General features: G+C 43.4%; 1 protein-coding gene across 7 annotated transcripts in view; it reads right to left on the reverse strand.

The window, feature by feature from the left end:
* Nucleotides 1-7,339, reverse strand: part of SYN2 (synapsin II) — a 434,891-nt gene extending 427,552 nt beyond the window's left edge. The window contains exon 1 of one of the 7 annotated variants that reach the window (XM_073352278.2): nucleotides 6,560-7,336. In XM_073352278.2, coding sequence (XP_073208379.1) covers nucleotides 6,560-6,921 — 362 coding nt within the window. In that variant the 5' untranslated portion in view covers nucleotides 6,922-7,336. Of the gene's footprint in view, nucleotides 1-5,895; nucleotides 5,964-6,039; nucleotides 6,216-6,559 lie in introns of those variants that run through there. The other 6 variants (XM_073352279.2, XM_073352281.2, XM_073352282.2 and 3 more) reach the window with 6 other exon arrangements.
* Between the last annotated feature and the right edge of the window lie 11,884 nt (nucleotides 7,340-19,223).

Below are 19,223 nucleotides of genomic sequence, written 5' to 3' on the forward strand. Positions count from 1 at the left end.
TCTTCTAGCTCTGCCCTCACTGAAACTCCCTGTGACACTTTATAGCCCACACGCAGCCCCACTCACTTAACTGGCTCAACTGGGAGCACCTGCTCTGGCTGGACCTATTTTCATTCTGGGGGCCAGCCATCCTGTGATACTGTGGCTTCCATTATTCTGTTCTCTCCTGGTTTTCCCCTTACCTGCGTAATCACTCCTTCGATGTGTCTTTTGGACCATCCTTCTCATCCTCCCACCCCTCTGTGGGAGTTTCACAGAGCTCCTTGGCCCTTTCCCTTCTCCCTCTACACCTCATCTGAGTAATCTGATCCACAAACACAAATTCATATGTCATCTCCACACGGATGATACACATATCTACCTCTCTACTCCAGACCTGTCTCCTGGCCAAACTAAACTTGGCCTTTCTCTCTGACATCTCCTCCTGGATGGCTAGCCATCAGCTCAAACTTAACATGGCTGAAACAGAGTTCTTAATCTTCCTCCACAAGCCCTCCACACTATTTCCTTTCTTGGTCAGTGGGGAGTATCACCACCCTGACTGACAATCAGGCCCATAACTTGGGAGTCTTTTTTGATTCTGGCCTCTCTGTAGGTCAGGGATCTCAAACTCAAATCACCACAGGGGCCACATGAGGACTAGTACTTTGGCCTCAGGGCCAGATCACTAACATCTTTTCATAAAAAGATACAACCACCCCCCCTCCCCCGCAACTCTACCTCCGGCCCCGCCCCCACTCCACCCCTTCTATGAGGCCCCACCTCTTCCCGCCCCAACTCCACCCCCTCCCTGCCCCTATTCCAAACCCTTCCCCAAATCCCTGCCCCGGCCCCGTCTCTTCTCCGCCTCCTCCCCTGAGTGTGCCACATCCCCACTCCTCCCCCTCCCTCCCGGAAAGTCGTAAGCACCGCCAAACAGCTGTTTGGCGGTGGGAAGCACTGGGAGGTAGGCAGAGTCAGCATGCTCAGGCGAAGGGGGGAGGGGTGAAGTCGGCACCTATGGTGGACCACAGGAAATAGCTCACCCACAGGCCGCATGTTTGAGACCCCTGCTCTAGGTCCTCACATCCAAGCTATGTCTAAGTCTTGCAGATTCTTACTGCACAACATGTCTGAGATACGGCCTTTCCTACCCATACACATAGTTAGAAATCACATCTCTATTATTGCAACATCCTTTTCTCTAGCCTTGACAAATGTAATCTTGCCCCACTCATATCCATTCAGAATGTTGCTGCAAAGACAAGGTTCCTAGCCTGTTACTTTCGATCCTTCCACTGGGTCCCCATTCTCTATCACACCAAAGGTAAGCTCCTTGTCTTCACTTTCAAGGCCCTTCACAGCATACCTCCCACCACCTAAAATCTAGCATTCATTACTGAAATGTCTACTCCCAACTCCCGTCAGACCATGAGGCCAGCCTCCATTGCCCACCTGTTAAATTTTCAAACAAGCACCTTTGTGCTTTCTCTCATGCTGACCCTCATGCTTGGGAGGAGCTTCCTGAAAACATTTGCAAAGCCATATCATTGTTCTCCTTCAAATCCCTCCTTAGAACTCCCCTTTGCCATGATATCTAAAAAAACTTGACAACTATTATGCTACTGATGTGCTGAGACCACTGCCTACCTACTGACCAATACTGTTTCACTGTTTCCTTATACCCCATCAGTCTGTCTGCATCTGTCTGTTGTCTTGTCTTATACTTAGACTGTACACTCTTTGGGGCAAGAGACATCTTTTTTGTTCTGTTTTTGTACAGTTCCTAGCACAATGGGATCCTGGTTCATGACTGGGACTTCTAGACACTAATACATATAAATCAGTCAGTCAGTCAAAAACCCAACACACGAACACACAACCTAGAGTTGCAGAACCAGACGCTGCACTGAACAGATCAGTAGTACCTCTTACTAACAAGACAGTTAAAGCCAAAAGAAAGTTAAAAGTCTATTATCTTCACCACTTCACCTCATAGACAATGAAAATATACTGCTCAATTTAATTTCTTTTGTAGGGAGTCACATTCTGTTTCTTGTGCACTCTGCTGTTTGTGTTTACAACATGATGAGGAATGATTTGCTTTTAAATGACTATTCATTAATCTTATAAAAAGAAAATCTCCTGTTCATGGAGAAATCCTCCTATCCATCCTAAAACCCTTTGAAAAATAAATATATTTTGGGTCTAAAACAAGGTGAATGTATCACTAATGCAGTGAACACAAGTGCTACATGATGCTCTGAAAAGGTACTGACACAAAACAAAATGTGTGCCTTTTAAAAAAAAAACCCACAAAGCTTTGGATGCTTTCATCCGATTCTTCGTATAGCTTCACCTGTGCTGCCAGTCATTCTTGTTTTGAAGTTTTCATGCAGAAAACCAGGCAGCAGACAATTAGGAAGTTTTCAGCACTCTACCTGCTTGCCAGAGAATAAACAAAAGCTCCTAACAAAAACCAAAACACATTTAAATGTAAAAATATACTCCGAACGTAAGAACAGCCATACTGGGTCAGACCAAAAGGTCCATCTAGCCCAGTGTCTGGTCTTCCGACAGAAGCCAATGCCAGATGCCCCAGAGAGAAGGAATAGAGCAGGTAATCATCAAGTGATCCATCCCCTCTTGCCCATTCTCAGCTTCTGGCAAACAGAGGCTAGGACACTAACCCTGCCCATCCTGGCTAATAGCTATTGATGGACCGATCCTCCATGAATTTATCTAGTTCTTTTTTAAACCCTATTATAGTCTTGGCCTTCACAACATCCCCGGCAAAGAGTTCCACAGATTGACTGTGTGTTGCGTGAAGAAATACTGCCTTTTGTTTTAAACCTGCTGCCTCTTAATTTCATTTGGTGACCCCTAATTCTTGTGTTATGAGAAGGAGTAAATAACACATCCTTATTTACTTTTTCCACACCAGTCAGAATACAAAATAAGAGATGTTTTTAAGGTGCAGAGCTTTCTTGTTCAAATATTTCCAGTGACTTCCTTTTCTGCTTAGCCACCATGTTGGCAGTACTCCAAGCATCGAGCAGGATTCAGCTAGGGCATCAGATGGGTCATGCATGCCCCTAGAGAGCATCAAAAGACAGCTGTAATGTAAGTGCAGAGGGGCATTGCTTCCATGTACATTGCCCAAACTGGTCAGTCTCTACGCAAAAGAATAAATGGACACAAATCAGATGGCAAGAATTATAACACTCAAAAACCAGTCAGAGAACACTTCAACCTCCCTGGACATTCAGTTACAGACCTAAAAGTCACAATTATTCAACAAAAAAACTTCAAAAACAGACTCCAATGAGAAACAACAGAACTGCAATTAATCTGCAAACTGAACACCATTAAATTAGGCTTGAATAAAGACTGGGAGTGCATGACTCATTACACTAACTAAAAACTATTTCCCCATGCTAATTTTCCCCCTACTATTACTCACGCCGTCTTGTCAACTGTTGGAAATGGGCCATCCTGATTATCACTACAAAAGTTTTTTTCTCCTGCTGATAATAGCCCACCTTAATCGATTGGTCTCATTAAAAGTTGGTATGGCAACCCCTATTTTTTCACGTGCTCTGTATACATCTTCCTACTGTATTTTCCACTGCATGCATCTGATGAAGTGGGCTTTAGCCCATGGAAGCTTATGCTCAAATAAATCTGTTAGTCTCTAAGGTGCCACAAGTACGCCTCGTTCTTTCTGCTAATACAGACTAACATGGCTACCACTCTGAAACCTGCTTCTTTCATAATTTTTCTCATAAATTTCACCTTTTATGAGGTTCTTATACCTTCCTCTGCAGCATCTGGTTCTGGCCATTGTGACAGATCTAATCCACTCTGGCATTTCCTATGTTTCTATAAAGGCTGTAACCCAAATACAATTACGCACATTCAAGCTGCAAAATAAGGACAGTGTAACTCAACATGTTAAAAGCAGCTTTCCAAGCTGTTTTCTCATATTAAACTAACCTGTATTTATATACAAGCCTAAAACCCAAACAACTCAACTTATTTCTCAAATAGCTACTTGTCTGTCTCAGAACATAATCTTTTTCCTGTGTCATTTGACAGTAGTTCTATATACCTCATTTTTTCAAACTGCATGTCTTTGCATCATGCAGCACAGGGTCTAGCTAACAGATCATGATTATGGAACAGAATAGCATGCATTAATTCATCTATTACAAGAGCAAGTTGAAATATTTTTAAATATTTATTCAGGTTAGCATTCATCATGTATATCCTGTTTTTCTTCCTGCTAGTCAAATTATTTGGCAGTTCAACAAATATCTACAAGGATTTCCATCATTTTAAAAGGTACAAAGCCACTAATACTTATTTACTTTTGAAATCTATTTACATTTAGGCAGTTTTTTAAAAGGTTGTAATTACAAAATGGCTATTTCTTGGGGGGCGGGGGGAGAACAGGAGGAGAAGCTAGGCCAAATAAAATTTAAAAAACCACCACCAAACTGTTCTTTTCAGAAGTCCCATGTATTGTTTCCATAGAAAGACAGAGTAAAACAAACAGGCATGAACAGAAATATGTATACTTTTGAACACATCTGCTCTCCTAACAGGCATGCACAAGCAGTCGTACCCAACATACATTTACAAAACAGAGTTTATCAGCACTACCAAGTCTTGGTAAAGACAGATTCAGTTAACTGTTATTGCACTATAAACCTGCTGAAATTACAGTGCCTGTACACTAACCTGGACAACCTCATCATTACAAATACACAGGCTGATGCTGATAGGTATGGAAAGGCCTCACAAAGGACTGACTTTACTGGTCAAGCAATTTAGGGATATTTGATTTTGAAATTGGGATTTGTACACTGTGGAAATACTTTATTTTTCTTTAAACCTATTAAAAAGAAAAAGGATCCCCTATTTATAACTTCAGACTATAAAACAATGAGTTGTGTCCCTGGAAGGTTAAGTATCTGCTCTGATTGGTCATACTGGTTTTCTTCTACCCAACACATAAAACCATTTTTTGCCTAACATTTAAAGCATCATAATTCAATTTTCTTTGTCACAGTTTTAGGATGTTGTTTTTCTTTCTCTATTCTTAATGCATTTGTTTTTTAAATTTGATTTCAAATATTGTATCAAGATAGGATTTTTATTTACTATTCAACCATTAAGCTACTTGTGGTTTTTCCTCCATTTAAACATACAACATCTTGTAAAATGGTTTTGAAATATGCTCCTGAGTGTACATAAAAATGTTGTTTGATTAACAATAAACATATACTTAGACTCCATTAATAAAACAATTTCTACACATTATAAAAAAACTTGCCTTATTGATTTTAGCCTGCATTATTAATAAGCAGTGTTCAGAAACTGTATATTGTCATTATGATGCTGACTGCAATACAACACATCATGTCTGTACACATTACAGGAGGAAAGTTAATAAACAGAATGAACAAACACATGGCCTGTCTGCATGATACATCATGGCAGGTATCATCCTCATGTATGGTGTTCTGATGTGAATTAGTGATAAAGAGTTCTCATAGATTTATAAACACCAGTACTTGGTACTAATTAGACACAAGCATAAATAATAGGTCAGCATATCAATTCATCAATCTTAATTTTTTATTAAGATTAAACTAGAAGAAAAATAGCCTGACACAACAAGAAGAACTAAAAAGTTAACTCTTAAACTCGAATTATGTAATTCTACAGTGATGGGCAAAATGTTTAGGCTGGCTATCGGTATTCTTATTAATCAATAAACAAGCCATACCAATTTTAGACGCTGCGACATAATTGCGAAGACCTGCCTGAAAGCAAGTCCACTCATACATATAAATGTGTGCACCTGCATATTCATACTACAGTCACATACAAATCAGACATATATCCTACCTGGGTAGAGTATTCCCACGTTTACACAAGATGAAAATAACTTTTGATCTCATTAGACTATCAAGTATATTCTTCCCTAGGAGGGTAAATATATTCCATGGAGTACATTTCTTTAAAAAATTGCTTTAATTCCCTTTTATGTACCTTGGCATTTGTTGGCTTTTGGTTCATCTTCCAAAACTACAACTGATTTTTCTACAGACACCAACCAATCTGACTGCTTTAAAAAGGGGGAGCGGGGGTTCAGAACAGAAATGAAATAGTTGTATCCCTCACCGGCTAGCTCCAAAGCTAACCATCGTCTCATGCTCAGTATCCATGCAAACTGACCATCTGCAACTGTAAGAACACTGGTTCTGACACTATCTTCTTACCCCAAAGCGGGTGAGTTTCAGGCACTTCTGTAATACTGCGTGAGCCAGCCCTGGAAAGCAGGGTGCTTCCCACCCCACCCAAAGGGGAGCCCTCACCACTGAAGTAAACAGGCATTCCCAGGCACCAGAGCCACCCAACACCTGGTCATTAAAAGCGGGGAAAGAAAAAGGAGGAAAGCTGTTTATAGACATCAACACCGTGAGAGAGGGAAGGCTGGGGGGGGGGGGGTCTTTACAGTGGGGGGGCAGGATGGGGGAACGTGTGCGGAGGCTCAAAGGGGGGCACCTACCAGTCCGTATGCGGTTCATCAATGACCAGCAGCAGCTTGAACTTTTTGGCCGCAGCTGAGGAAGCGGCGGACGCCGCGTCCACCAAGCCGGCCGAGGCTGCCGTCTGCTTCACGGCGTTAGAGAGGGAGCTGAAGAAGCTGCTGCCCGCCGACTGCTGCGGCTGCTGCTGGGGTGGTGCCGACTGCGGCGGCTGCCTGCGCTCCAAGGCCGGGGAGGCGGCGGCGGGAGCCGCCGAGGAGGCAGAGGGAGGCGGCGGCGGCGGCTGCTGGGGCTCCGGCCGCTGCAGGTCGGTCATGTAGCCATTGGGCAGGTTGGCGATGAAGCTGCTGTCCGAGAGCCTGCGCCGCAGAAAGTTCATCATCTGGCCGGGATGCGGGGGAGCTGCTGGCGAGAATGCGGCGAGGAGGAGAGGGGCGGCGCGCTGCAGCGGGCTCCGCTCCTGCCCGGGCGCTGCGCTGTGCAGGCGGGCTCGCACGCAGGCTGCAGCCCCAATGAGGGGAGGCTCTGCCTTCCCGAGAACAGCGGGCCGGCGGCGGCTGCTTCCCTCCCCCTGCGCCCTCCAGTCTCTGGGTAGCAGCCGCCCAAGGCTGGTCTGCGGTGAGCGCGTCGCGGGCCAGAGGCAGGGCTGGGCTAACGCCTTGCCGGGCCCCCGCCTCACAGCGCCGGAGGGGCCCCAGGAGCGCTCCCAGGGGGGGCCTGGCTCAGGGCGGGTTTCTCCGGGGCGGGCTCTGCCCCGCACCGCCCCCTGCGCTGCTCTAGAGGGCTTCACAGCCGCAGTGCCCAGCCCTTGGCCCCCAGACCCCACCGCTCCTCCGGGGCAGAGAGAGACCTGGGCTGGGGGCAGCCCCGCCCCGGCACCGAACCGTTCCTCGGGGCTCTTCCCTGCCGACACACACCCCCAGGGGGAGGGGAGATAGCCCCGTCCCCGGGAACACAGCGCTGCACAGGGGGGCTCGGCTGCACAGGGCCAACACCTCCCTCCTGAGCCCAGAGCTGCACAGGAGGCTTGGGGAGCCAGAGAAAATGTGAAACTGAGGCCTGTCCACCCTTGCAGAAAGATTACCAGGAGGGGAGGCCCAGGGGGACAAGATTGGAGAGAGCCATACACCTGCACCCCCACAGCAGCAGCTTCTCTGGTATAGGGCTGGGCCTGGCTCCCCACTCTGGACATTGTAACCTTGTGTGGGGGTGGCAGTGCAATTCAGGTTTGGCCCAGTGGCACCTCGATTATGACAAGGGCTGCCAGGCCAAACCTGAGTGGCGCTAAGACCTTGCATGCCTCACTGCAGTGCCACTCAGTTTGGAGACCCTCTCAAACGGAGCTAGGTCCCTCTGTGGGCAGCCCTGAATGGGGCTAAGTCCCACAGGTGCTATAGGCAATGCATAGAGTGGCTATGGTAGTGTGGGTGCAGCCAGACCTCTCTCAAAATCCCACCTTGATCAACTGTTCTTTATCTGTGGGGCAGTGGGAGTGTCATGCTTTCTGCCATGGGTGACTTGGCTGAAAGGGAGCTAGACCTGGAAAGCACTTCTCCATCAGTTTGGAAATTTGTTAATTATATTTCACTGAGCACCTCCCCTAAGTTCCTAAGTCAGTCCCTACCTCCAGCAATTTACTACCTAAATAAATATCAACATGTTTATGCTAAACTAGCAAACTAAATTAGAAGTAGCATTTGAACCATCCCAGTAAATTGGCCACTTTATTCAGTAATCCAGTATTCCAAACATACACTGTACTAGTTACCTGGAACTGCTGATGTTAGTTCTTCAATAAAACTTTTTAAACGTTAGAGAACTAAAACTGTTTCATGTCAATTTGTGATTATGAATGGAGCCTGACTTACAGCCTGAGTACTGGATCTCTGTTTATCATAATAAGTAACACAGAACAGGCAACAGCAGCTCAAGCTTCCTCAAAGTGCATCTGAGCTTTCATAACATGCCCGTCTCTGTATTATCTGAGCAGCAGCCACTCTCATCCTAAGGCTGGAGAGCAGGAAGAACAACTGGGGCCATAGTTCTGGCCCAAGATCACTCCAGCCAAAGGAAGTAACATCTTGCTTAAGCGGTCTACACTATACACAAGCAGCAGTAGCAATGTCAGACTCCGAACAGCAAAACCAGCTGGCTGCTCGGTGTCCCACCTCAAGTACCACTAAACAGTCTTAACTCTGCCCCACAGTGACACCAACACATATACAAACCTAATGTGTCTTTAAAAATCAGTTTCTTCTAAGCAGAGACCATAATGCAATAATGCCTTAATCATAAAATCAGTGTATATCAGGGTTGGCAACCTATGACACGTCTCCCAAAGGCAGGGCCGCCCAGAGGGGGGGGCAAGTGGGGCAAGTTGTCCCGGGCCCTGCAGGGGCCCCCATGAGAGTTTTCGGCAGCACTTCAGCAGCAGGGAGTCCTTCAGTGCTGCCAAACACACCCGGAGTGAAGGACCCGCCACCGCTCTTCCGCTCTGGGTCTTCGGCGGCAATTCAGCAGCGGGGGTCCTTCCACTCCATGTCTTCGGCAAAGCGCCCCAAAGACCCGGAGCAGAAGGACCCCCGCCGCCAAAGACTCCAGGCCGCCTGAATCCTCTGGGCAGCCCTGGCCAAAGGCGGCATGCAAGCTGATTTTCAGTGGCACTCACACTGCCTGGGTCCTGGCCACCGGTCCCGGGGGCTCCGCTGCTGGCCTGGGGTACCAGCCGCCGGCCCTCTGCTAGCTGGGGTTCCATCTGTTGACCATGCTCAGCCCTCTGCCGGCCCCGGGTCCTGGCCACCCGTCCGGGGGGCTCTGCTGCCAGCGTGGAGTCCCAGCCGCCAGCCTGGGGCTCTGCAGCCACCCCCAGCTGTGGCCCACTGGCCCCAGCCTGGGGCAGTGAGGAGTGCAGAGAGGGGCAAGAGGGGGCACAGCTCAGTACCCCCATCTTAAAAATTGTTCCAGCGCTACTGCGCTGGGATATTTTTAAGTCCTGATTTTCTGCTTACATCACTATCACGCCACGTGGAACAGCACACTGCATTTGACGTTGAGATTAGAATGTACATGCAAGAACTGGAATCAGAATTTTCTGACAGATTTCAAAATTTCCAGCAATTTGGCCCAATGCTTTCTTTTCTAATTAAACCTGAAAAGTTCAACAAAAGCGACTTGGATTTATCTGTATTTCAGTGGATGGGTGTTGAAGATTTCGAAATGCAGCTCATTCAGTTAAAAAACTCAGAATTGTGGGCATCAAAGCTTGGAGATCTGTGGAGTGCACTTGAAGCTACTGAGAGAGATCATGGGGCCTCTATTCTGAACTGCTGGACGTCCCTGCCAGTGAAATTTAACTGTTTGAAGAAAATTGCATTTGCAATGCTTTCAGCATTTGGATCCACATACCTGTGTGAACAGATATTTTCACACATGAAATCTGTCCTCTGTCCCTCTTGGAGCCAGTTAACAACTGATCACTCAGAAGCCTGTGTGCAGCTTAAAGTATCCAAATATGTGCCAGACATTGGAAAACTCAGCAAGGAAAAGCAAGGGCAAGGATCACACTAAACTGATAAGATCTGCATTTAAATTTCATTTTAAATGAAGCTTCTTAAACATTTTAAAAACCTTATTTACTTTACATACAACAATAGTTTAGCTATATATTATAGACTTATAGAAAGAGACCTTCTAAATATGTTAAAATATATTATTGGCACGCGAAACCTTAAATTAGAGTAAATAAATTAAGACTTGGCACACCACTTCTGAAAGGTTGCTGACCCCTGGTGTATATGGTCACTAAAGGGTAGAGTTAAGGTTATTTGGCTGCCATAACTGCACATTTCCATACCTTAACAAGTTTGGATTTCCTTAAAACTTTAACTCTGAACTTCCTAGTTTTGTAAAGCTTTGTTCTGGGATAATTACAAAAGCTCTGAAACACATTTGCCATACTCCCAACCTTAAATCCATCTTAATGTAGTTTTTGTCTGGGATGTATATAAGTACATAAGGATGTACACTGCTATTAAAATTACAGATACTATATTGTACGGTACAGCTGTTTAAAGGTTACATACAGTAAACACTTGATAAATGTTGCTTGCTTTCATATTAGGGGTTTGATAAAGTGCTCCAAATATTTACACTTTTTTACAGTATGCCTGGATACATTTGTGGACTGATTACAGTATATTGTGTAGGATACATAATGAATCACTCCATTTATATATATTCATTTAATACATAATAATAAAAATAGAGAAAACTAAATTAATGCCAAAGGTATTTTTAAGTATGTGACTATATTTTAAACACATCCTAAAGAGAAGAAGAAATTGATTGACATAGGCATGACTTATTCTGCAGAACCACATATTAGGAATGCATTTGTTAATTTCTTGCATTTGGAGCATAGGAAGCTTAAACAAGAGAAAAATAACTATGAGACTAAACAACCAGCTACAATGTCTCTGTCACTGACTGCACCAATCAATGGCTGGCAATCCTGTGGGATATTTGGAACTATTGTTACTTCAAGGGAAATTTAGGACTAATAGAATCTAGCCATGAACTGTCATCAAAATAATGAAGAGTTATTAGTGCTATAGATATATTTTATATCCCTATCAATAGGAATATTAAAGTAATTTTATCTATGAATAAACAGAAGCACACAGATTAAATGATTTATATTAGTTCAGATACTGCATGTCACTGGTAGTCAGAACTGAAATGCCAGGACCTCATTATCCCAACAAGTGCACAGGTGCAAATCCCACTCACTTAAATGGGAGTTACACATACACAGCTGATAGGTAGACTAGGCCCCAGGAATTTTAGCTCCTTGACCCTTGTGGTAATCACTATCCAACACTCCTTCCCCTCTATTGAAGAAACTAGGGAGGTAAAGTAAAAAAAAAGTTCACAATATTTTTGTGAGAAGAAATTTCTGTAAGTATGGTACAAACTATTACACTTTACTTTAGACATACAAAGCTGTAATCACTTTGGATGGGCTATCACCAGCAGGAGAGTGAATTTGTGTGGGGGGGTGGAGGGTGAGAAAACCTGGATTTGTGCTGGAAATCACTTTAGATAAGCTATTACCAGCAGGACAGTGGGGTGGGAATAGGTATTGTTTCATATTCTCTGTGTATATATAAAGCCTGCTGCAGTTTCCACGATATGCATCTGAAGAAGTGAGCTGTAGCTCACGAAAGCTTATGCTCTAATAAATTGGTTAGTCTCTAAGGTGCCACAAGTCCTCCTTTTCTTTTTGCGAATACAGACTAACACGGCTGTTACTCTGAAACCTTAATAAAATACAATCATATCCATATGAGAAGATATCTACACTCAGGGGTGAAAGTAAGCCGGTACAGGCCAGCACAGTGTACCAGTAAAAAGTGGCCGCCGGTACCAGCCCATACACAGTTGACTTTAAAGCGCTGCCACGGCAGCACTTTAACATCATTGCCCCTCTTGCCCCCACCCGGCCACCAACGGGGCGGGAGGGCAGGGCAAAAGGAGCAGCTGCCCCGGGGCTGGCAATTTAAAAGGGCCCAGGGTTCCGGCCACCGCGGTAGCATTGGAGCTCCGGGTGGCTCGGGCCAGGCAGCGTGGATGGGCTGGCTGGGGGATGCTGACCCTCCCCAGCCCCACCCCTACCGGGGACCGGTAAGTCCTCTGTTACTTTCACCCCATCTCCACTTCTATTTAAAGTGTGGTTCTACTCCAGAGGGACAATGTAAAAATGGCACCTCTTTATTCAGATCTGCTCCCTGTATACCTTTGTAGATTTTATTGAAAAAAAATAGTTTACTTCTTTATATTCCAGTTAACCCTGCTGAGTCAACAAACATATGGGAGAGCGAGCTGGACTATATGTTTTACACACCTACTGGTGTTAACTAGGTTTCAATTACAGGGCTAAAAATTCTGTCCCCCATGTCACCTGTGCCATTTTCTGGTAAACATAGAGAAATGGTGAGAAGCAATTTAAGCTTCAATATCTGCTAGTATAAAACAGTACGTAATCTGTGATTAAGTCATGGAGTGGTATTATTCAACCTTAACTTTTTGGACATAGGATCCACCCAACCTAGTATACTTCTGTGAAAAGAGTTTGTCTTGTTATGGATGAAAAATGCTTCTGATCTATGGCATTTTCCACACCACATCCACCAAACTAACCTGGATAAGATAAGATGGAAGGTATTTTCTGATTGTAGTCATGGCAAATGGCAGCCCTGAAATGCTGTCCTTTATAATTATAAAAACGTTCAATTGTACAATGTCTGGAAAGTACTATATGCCTGGTTCTATCATGTAGCTTTTTGATAGGAGAATTAGATCCTCTGAAATCATCTTCTTCCCATTATCCCAGCAACTGTGGTCCATCATTGTGCAAGCATCCGCCATCTTCATCTGTCTGTGGCAGCATTAAGGTCCACCTGCTTACCATCTTCTTTGATACAATCCATCCATCGCTTCCTCAGCTTCCTTTGGGGTCTCTTTCCTACCACTCTCTTCCTGCCATGCTATCTTCACCAGGTCCCTTTCATTCATCTTCTGCATGTTTCCAAACCAGCAAAATTGCACTTTTTGTGTTTTGTCAGCCACATTACTGAGTTTGACTTCAATCCTAATACTTTTATTTCAAAATCTGTCTCTTCATGTACAGTAGAACCTCAGAGTTATGGAAATTTTGGGAATGGAGGTTGTCCATAACCCTGACATGTTCTGTAACTCTGAAGGAGAGGTTATGGACTTCAGCCATATGTGGGGTTGGGGTTCAGCTGCAGGTTTGTGAGGGGGAGTTATGGCTCCGGGTGGTGGGGAGTCAGGTCTTCTGATCCTCAGGGCGTCAAGGTGCCAGGGCTCCAGGCAGGGGTCTCAGGGAGCACCAGGGCTCAGTGCTGTAGGCATGGGGGAGCGCTGGGGCTCGTGGCTTTAGCCTCACAGTTCTGCTCCCAATTTCAGCCTTGGGGTTCTGGGCTTCAGCCCCACAGGGGGTGCTGGGGCTCGGGGCTCCCCACGGCTCCACTCCCCAGCTTCAGTGAGGGGGGCCATGCTGGAGCTTTAACTACAGGGGGAGTGCTGGGGTGGAAGCAGGTGCTGCCCTCATATCTAAAGCCCTAGTGAAGCTGAAGCCAGCCTTAGCATCCTGTGCAAGGCTGAAACCGGAAGCAGAGCCCTAGCACTCCTCCACCCTGGTCTAAAGCCCTGAACACTGATGCTCCCGAGGGTCAGAAGCCCCAAGCTCTGCTCCCTCCAGCCCGGAGCCCTGAACACCCCCCACCCCCTGGAGCTGCAGAGCCCTGAACACCCCCCACCCCACACGGCTAAAGCCCCAAGGCAGTACAGTATTTGCCTTTTTTTTTTGTCTGCACAGCTGCCTGATTGAGGACTTCTGGTTCCACAGGGTGTTTGGTTGACCAGTAAGTTTGTAACTCTGGTGTTCATATCTTTGAAGTTCTATTGTAATTCCTCATATGGTGCAAAGACATCTGAAACACCTGTAGGTGTTGAACCTGCTGTCTCTGTATAATGCATGCTTCTGCACTATACAGAATTGTGCGGTGCACTATTGTTCTATACAGTTGGGTTTTTAGTCTCAGTGGCATATGCTTGTCATACACTACCCCTGAGATGTTACTCCACACTCTTACAGCACTCCCCAATCTGCACTGTATGTCATGTTCAAACTCACCATCTTCCGTGACCCAGCCACCAAGGTACTTGAACCAGTCAGTCTAGTTTAGTCACACACTAAACAGATGTTCTGAAATGCTAGGGTAAAAGCTATATTCAGAATTTACACCATTATTTCTTTTAGTTTAACTGCCCTATGCCCGCCCTATAAGACTCCCCTTCTCAGAAAGGAATCTTCTACCTTTAATCTTGACTAGTTTGGCTTCCATTCTAACCATGCTGATTAGTTAAAACAGCTACTCTGAATAATACTCAAACTGCTAGGTTATCAAACATGGTACCTAATCAGAATGCATTAATCACTGTCTTCTTTGCTGCTTTTCTCTGGTAATATCTTCTTTAATTTATTTATTTAAGAACATTTAATTTGCATGAGGAAGCACTATTGTGCTATTCCATAAGGTATCCAAGTTAATCTGGGTGTTTGTCACAGTCATCATTAGAATGGCTTGCACAATTTTAAAAGTGTCCTGTTATGAATGTTAACTGTCTGTGATGGAGTTAGGCTGCCCCTTAAGCATAGTAAGTCCTAGTGGTCAGTTCTCTTCCATCTTTAGTCATAGCCCATTAAGAGTTGGAGAGCAGTGATGTAGGCAAGGATCTGGGAAACAGGAGATATGGGTAAAGAGGAAGAAGTCCAGGGGGTAAATAGTACTTGAGGGAAAGGAAACCCATTACTATTCCTTTAAGGGCCCAGGACCAGGAGCATTGCAGAGTAGGTGGGCTAAGGCATCCCTCTTACCCAACCATTGGGGATGAGCTGGGGAAAGGGACTAGCATGTTTGTGCCTTCTCCCTGATAGTGAGGATATACATGAGCAGGCCTGCCTACTGAATTCTCCAAGCCTAAAAGTAAAAGGCCTGATTGGAGGGAAAGGGCTAACTGGAGGAGAAATGGGCTGAGGGCTTGTAACTGGCTTGAATCAGAACCCAGCTCCAGGGCCAGAGCTGGGGGAACTCCTGTTTTAAGGAGAGTGGAATAACAGTCAGAGATACAGCATGGCTCCAAGGAAAGGGGTTATGAACTTCTGCCCTAAGGAGAGAGCAGATAACTCTGGCCACTGGATTGTGCTTGACAGAAAAACTTGGAGTGGAGGATTTAAAGAGGCTCCTCAGTGTCTGGCTGAGAAGGAGCTGCACAAGGTGCCTGAACCACAGAGCAGGAACAATAGAATCTGAAGTCCAGGGAGAGATGCAAGCAGCTCAGGGAGGCTGCAAGGGATCAGGAGTAGTCCTGAACTAGCAAAACGGGCTCCCTGGGCTAGATTCCTCTACCTCTTCCCCAACAGAGGAGAACGGAAAAGTCTCAGGACTGAGAGAGGTGAAGTCCATTCTACTCACAGGGCAGAATTTTTCTTTGGAGTACATTTGCTAGTACTTTGTCTGGTCTAGTTTTAAATGTTGCAAGCCATGTGGGTTTCCACTGCTTCCTTGGGGGACTATTCCACAATTTAATTGAATGTTCTCTCTTCATATTTGTTATTTTATATTATTGCTGCATTAAAATATGCTCATGTAGACACACACAGCTACATGCATAAGCAAAAACAAACAATCTAGGAGAAGCTTTAATGTAAGAGAAGAGGGGCGCTGTCCATGGTGGTAAAAGCTGCATTAGTAAACCAGATGTCCCATGTTACTGGTTGAAAAACTGCATTCCCCAGGACTGATTGTATTTTAATTGGAAGAAGTTGGAATTGAAAGTAGGAAGAGCATTGCTGGCAGATGATTGGGTAACTGAGGCAGGGATGCTAGTCAGCAACACTAGGAGTGGGGTTTTGGAGATTTTCCTTCCAGTTGCTGAAGAAAATGGTGAAGAGTACAATTCCATTACTTCTCTCTCACCTGCTCACTGTCATATCCTTCTTCCCAACCCTCCTGACATCACCATACACACACTACTCCTCTGCCTGAAGGATAGGCAAAGTTGTCTATATAGATTCAAATATGATGATAAAGCATGAAATAGGATAATAGTTTCTCTCGTCTATCGATGGTTTTAAGTTGTATAACAGTGCATCTAGGATGCAGTTTAAAACAGCCAAATTCATGAATAATTGTAAAAATAAACAAGATGCACTGCACAGGGTCAAATGTCTACTAAGGTCTGCATAATACATCAGCCATTAGAGGCAAACAAGATCTGTGTATTGAAAATAATGTCTTCCACATATGTGAGATAATACTCCACAACCCAGGCGACTACCTGGAAACCTAGGGTAGATTGGCAGGTTTGCAGAAGATTCTAAAATGTGTCAAAATTTACTTACAGCCATACCAGTAGATTAGCCTCATCAGAAAATCCCTTTATAGATTTCCTAAATTTGAGACTGTTGGGATTCAAGATGATCCCTGGTTGTAAGAATTCCAGTGTTTAGGAAGGTTGGTTTCTATAGTTTGGAATGAAAAGAAAAATGTACTCCAAATGTTAAAGCAACATCTTAAAGCAACGGCAGGACCTAACTGAATAAAATAAAATAGAGAACCTACAGCAGAAAATATTGTCTCTATAGTGTGGGTTCTACAGTAAAGATCTGTAGCAATTTATTCTCAAATGCTAGGCAGTCTAAAATAGTTAACATGCCACATTCTGCCATTGAATGCAGTATCTAGTACCGTACCCTATACATCAGGGTGTATAAACAACTTTTTTATTTCAAAATTTCTTTTCATTTAAGTTAACTATAGATTTATTTGTAATAATTAATTCTATTTAAAATTAAATTTGAGATTAACAACCTATGTTAACCTATGTCTAAACTACATATAATCTATTAAAACTGTTTACATTAAATACAACAATTAATATTAAGTAGTACCTCTTTGCTGCAAAGTTTTAAAGAAAGTCAGACCACTGAACTGGTGGAAGTCACTGGCTAGACACCTGAAACCAGAGTTTGCTGGAGTGCTAAAACCAGCTTTTGATAACAGTAGCCTCTTCTACGGGTGCAGAGAGAATACTTTCTTGATTTCAGTTTATTCAGCTATTTCAGTTTATGACTAGTTCATTTAAAGTTAAGAAACCAACTGGGAGTTGACAAAGCAGAAAAACTTGTTTTCCTCTTCCAAAATATGAATAAAAATGAGGTGAGAGCATGAGATCTTCTATTTCTAAAATCTTAATGGACAGGTTGATCAGAAATAATAAAATAAATTCCTTAACACCAGATACTTCCTCTGTTTAATAAACTGGTTTTAAATGCAAAACATATTTTGATAATTTTTTTCTATGTTTCTAGCATATTTATGGCTATTTTATTTAATAATAAAATTAAAATGTTGTTTTTATGCCTTTAATTTAATTTGAATTTCCATTCAAATAGAGCTTGACTAATTGCAAGTAAACAATTAATGTAGTAAAAACCTAAGCTACATAATTGCCTAAATATAACATAACCTCCTGGTTAGCAAAAGGAAGCACCAATTTAGTGTAAAGGCTATACCTAGTTGCAAATCAATATGTTAGTTAGTAACCATTAAAATGAGAATCAATCTTTCTTTATGAGAATAACTAAAATACAAATGCAAAACATGATTGAATTTCAAGGATTTGAATCACTTTGATTTAAATAATCTACTCTGCTGTATACACATGTAAAAAGAAGTTTGTCCACCACACTTTGGCATAAGAATGAGTATAGAATTCTTGGACTTCATTTTAAATGTTAATCCTGCATGCTCTAATATTTTAAAAAATCATTAGACATTAAAAAAAACAAGATTACTTCCACACAACCTCCCCCCCCCACAATAAAAACCCAAACAAACAAAAAAAACCCCACAGTTATTTGACTCAATTAAAAATGTATCAGGAAGATAGAGCAAATTTTGTCATTGTAAAATTAAACCTGGAACATTAATACATTTGGGTACCATGCTAATTGTACTGTTTTCTGTAAAAACCACATGAATGCAAATAACAGCTAATATAAGCATCCCAGGAGATTCCACCTTAATATATTAGGATTCTGGTCATTTTTTACTTAAGCAAGCGAGAAGTGAGAGGTTTCACTATAGTCTCTGTGAATGGCAATTTTAATGCAATAAAAGTCTGTAGTGTCCACAGGCTAATGACTGGAATGTATGTCTCAAGTAACTTACTTTCTCATCTTTTTACATTTAACTTAATCAATTGTTTGATAACAGTGTGGGGCCTGATTCTGTTCTCATTGCAGTCAATGGGATTTTTGCCATTCATGTAACTGGAAATGGAGTCAATATCTTTGATTGGTTTTTCTAGCTCTATATGTATAAAATTAGGGTACACATACAAAAGTGTAAGGCAAAAAACCTAAACAGTTTCTACAACTTAAAAGAGACAGACTCTCACATAAAATAAAGTTGATACCAGCTCAACAGCCCTCATTCAAGTAAAAGCCAACATGAAGACGTAGGCCTTGGACTGTGTCCAAAGATCAGTAGATTGGCTTTGTCAGACCAGAAAAAGGAAGCAGATTTCAGAGGTGAAGGTATTCCACTGAGAATGCCCTTCCAGTAGAACAGATTTTTTTTTTAATTGGGCGCTTAGACATGATGGGCCTGAAACTCCTCTTACACTGGTTTAAATGTCTTTTATTGTGCAATAAATTTCTCTCCATCTCTTTATTCCACTAAAATGGCCACAGCCAAATGTGTAAAAGTGCATGGAGTCTTACTCACTAACAGTCTGGATGGGGCAAATATCCTGAGCTGTTATGAAAAAATTTAAGGATCATTTTGTCATGAAAGTTATGGTTGTGATGAAAAAAATCTTTACATGGATAGACCCATAGCCAGGGATGCTGCTCTGATTTAAATTTATGTAATTCCACTGACTTCAGGAGTTCCTCCAAATTACACCGTGTGAGAGAAGAATCAGGCACAGTGACATTAGGGCAAAACATTGTCATTCTCAGACACTGAACTATCAGGAGTATTGTACTATTGCACTAATGCTAGAGTTTAACACTTATCCAGGCAACTAAGA

This window comes from Lepidochelys kempii, chromosome 7 (genome assembly GCF_965140285.1).
Source record: "Lepidochelys kempii isolate rLepKem1 chromosome 7, rLepKem1.hap1, whole genome shotgun sequence".
NCBI lineage: Eukaryota > Metazoa > Chordata > Testudines > Cheloniidae > Lepidochelys > Lepidochelys kempii.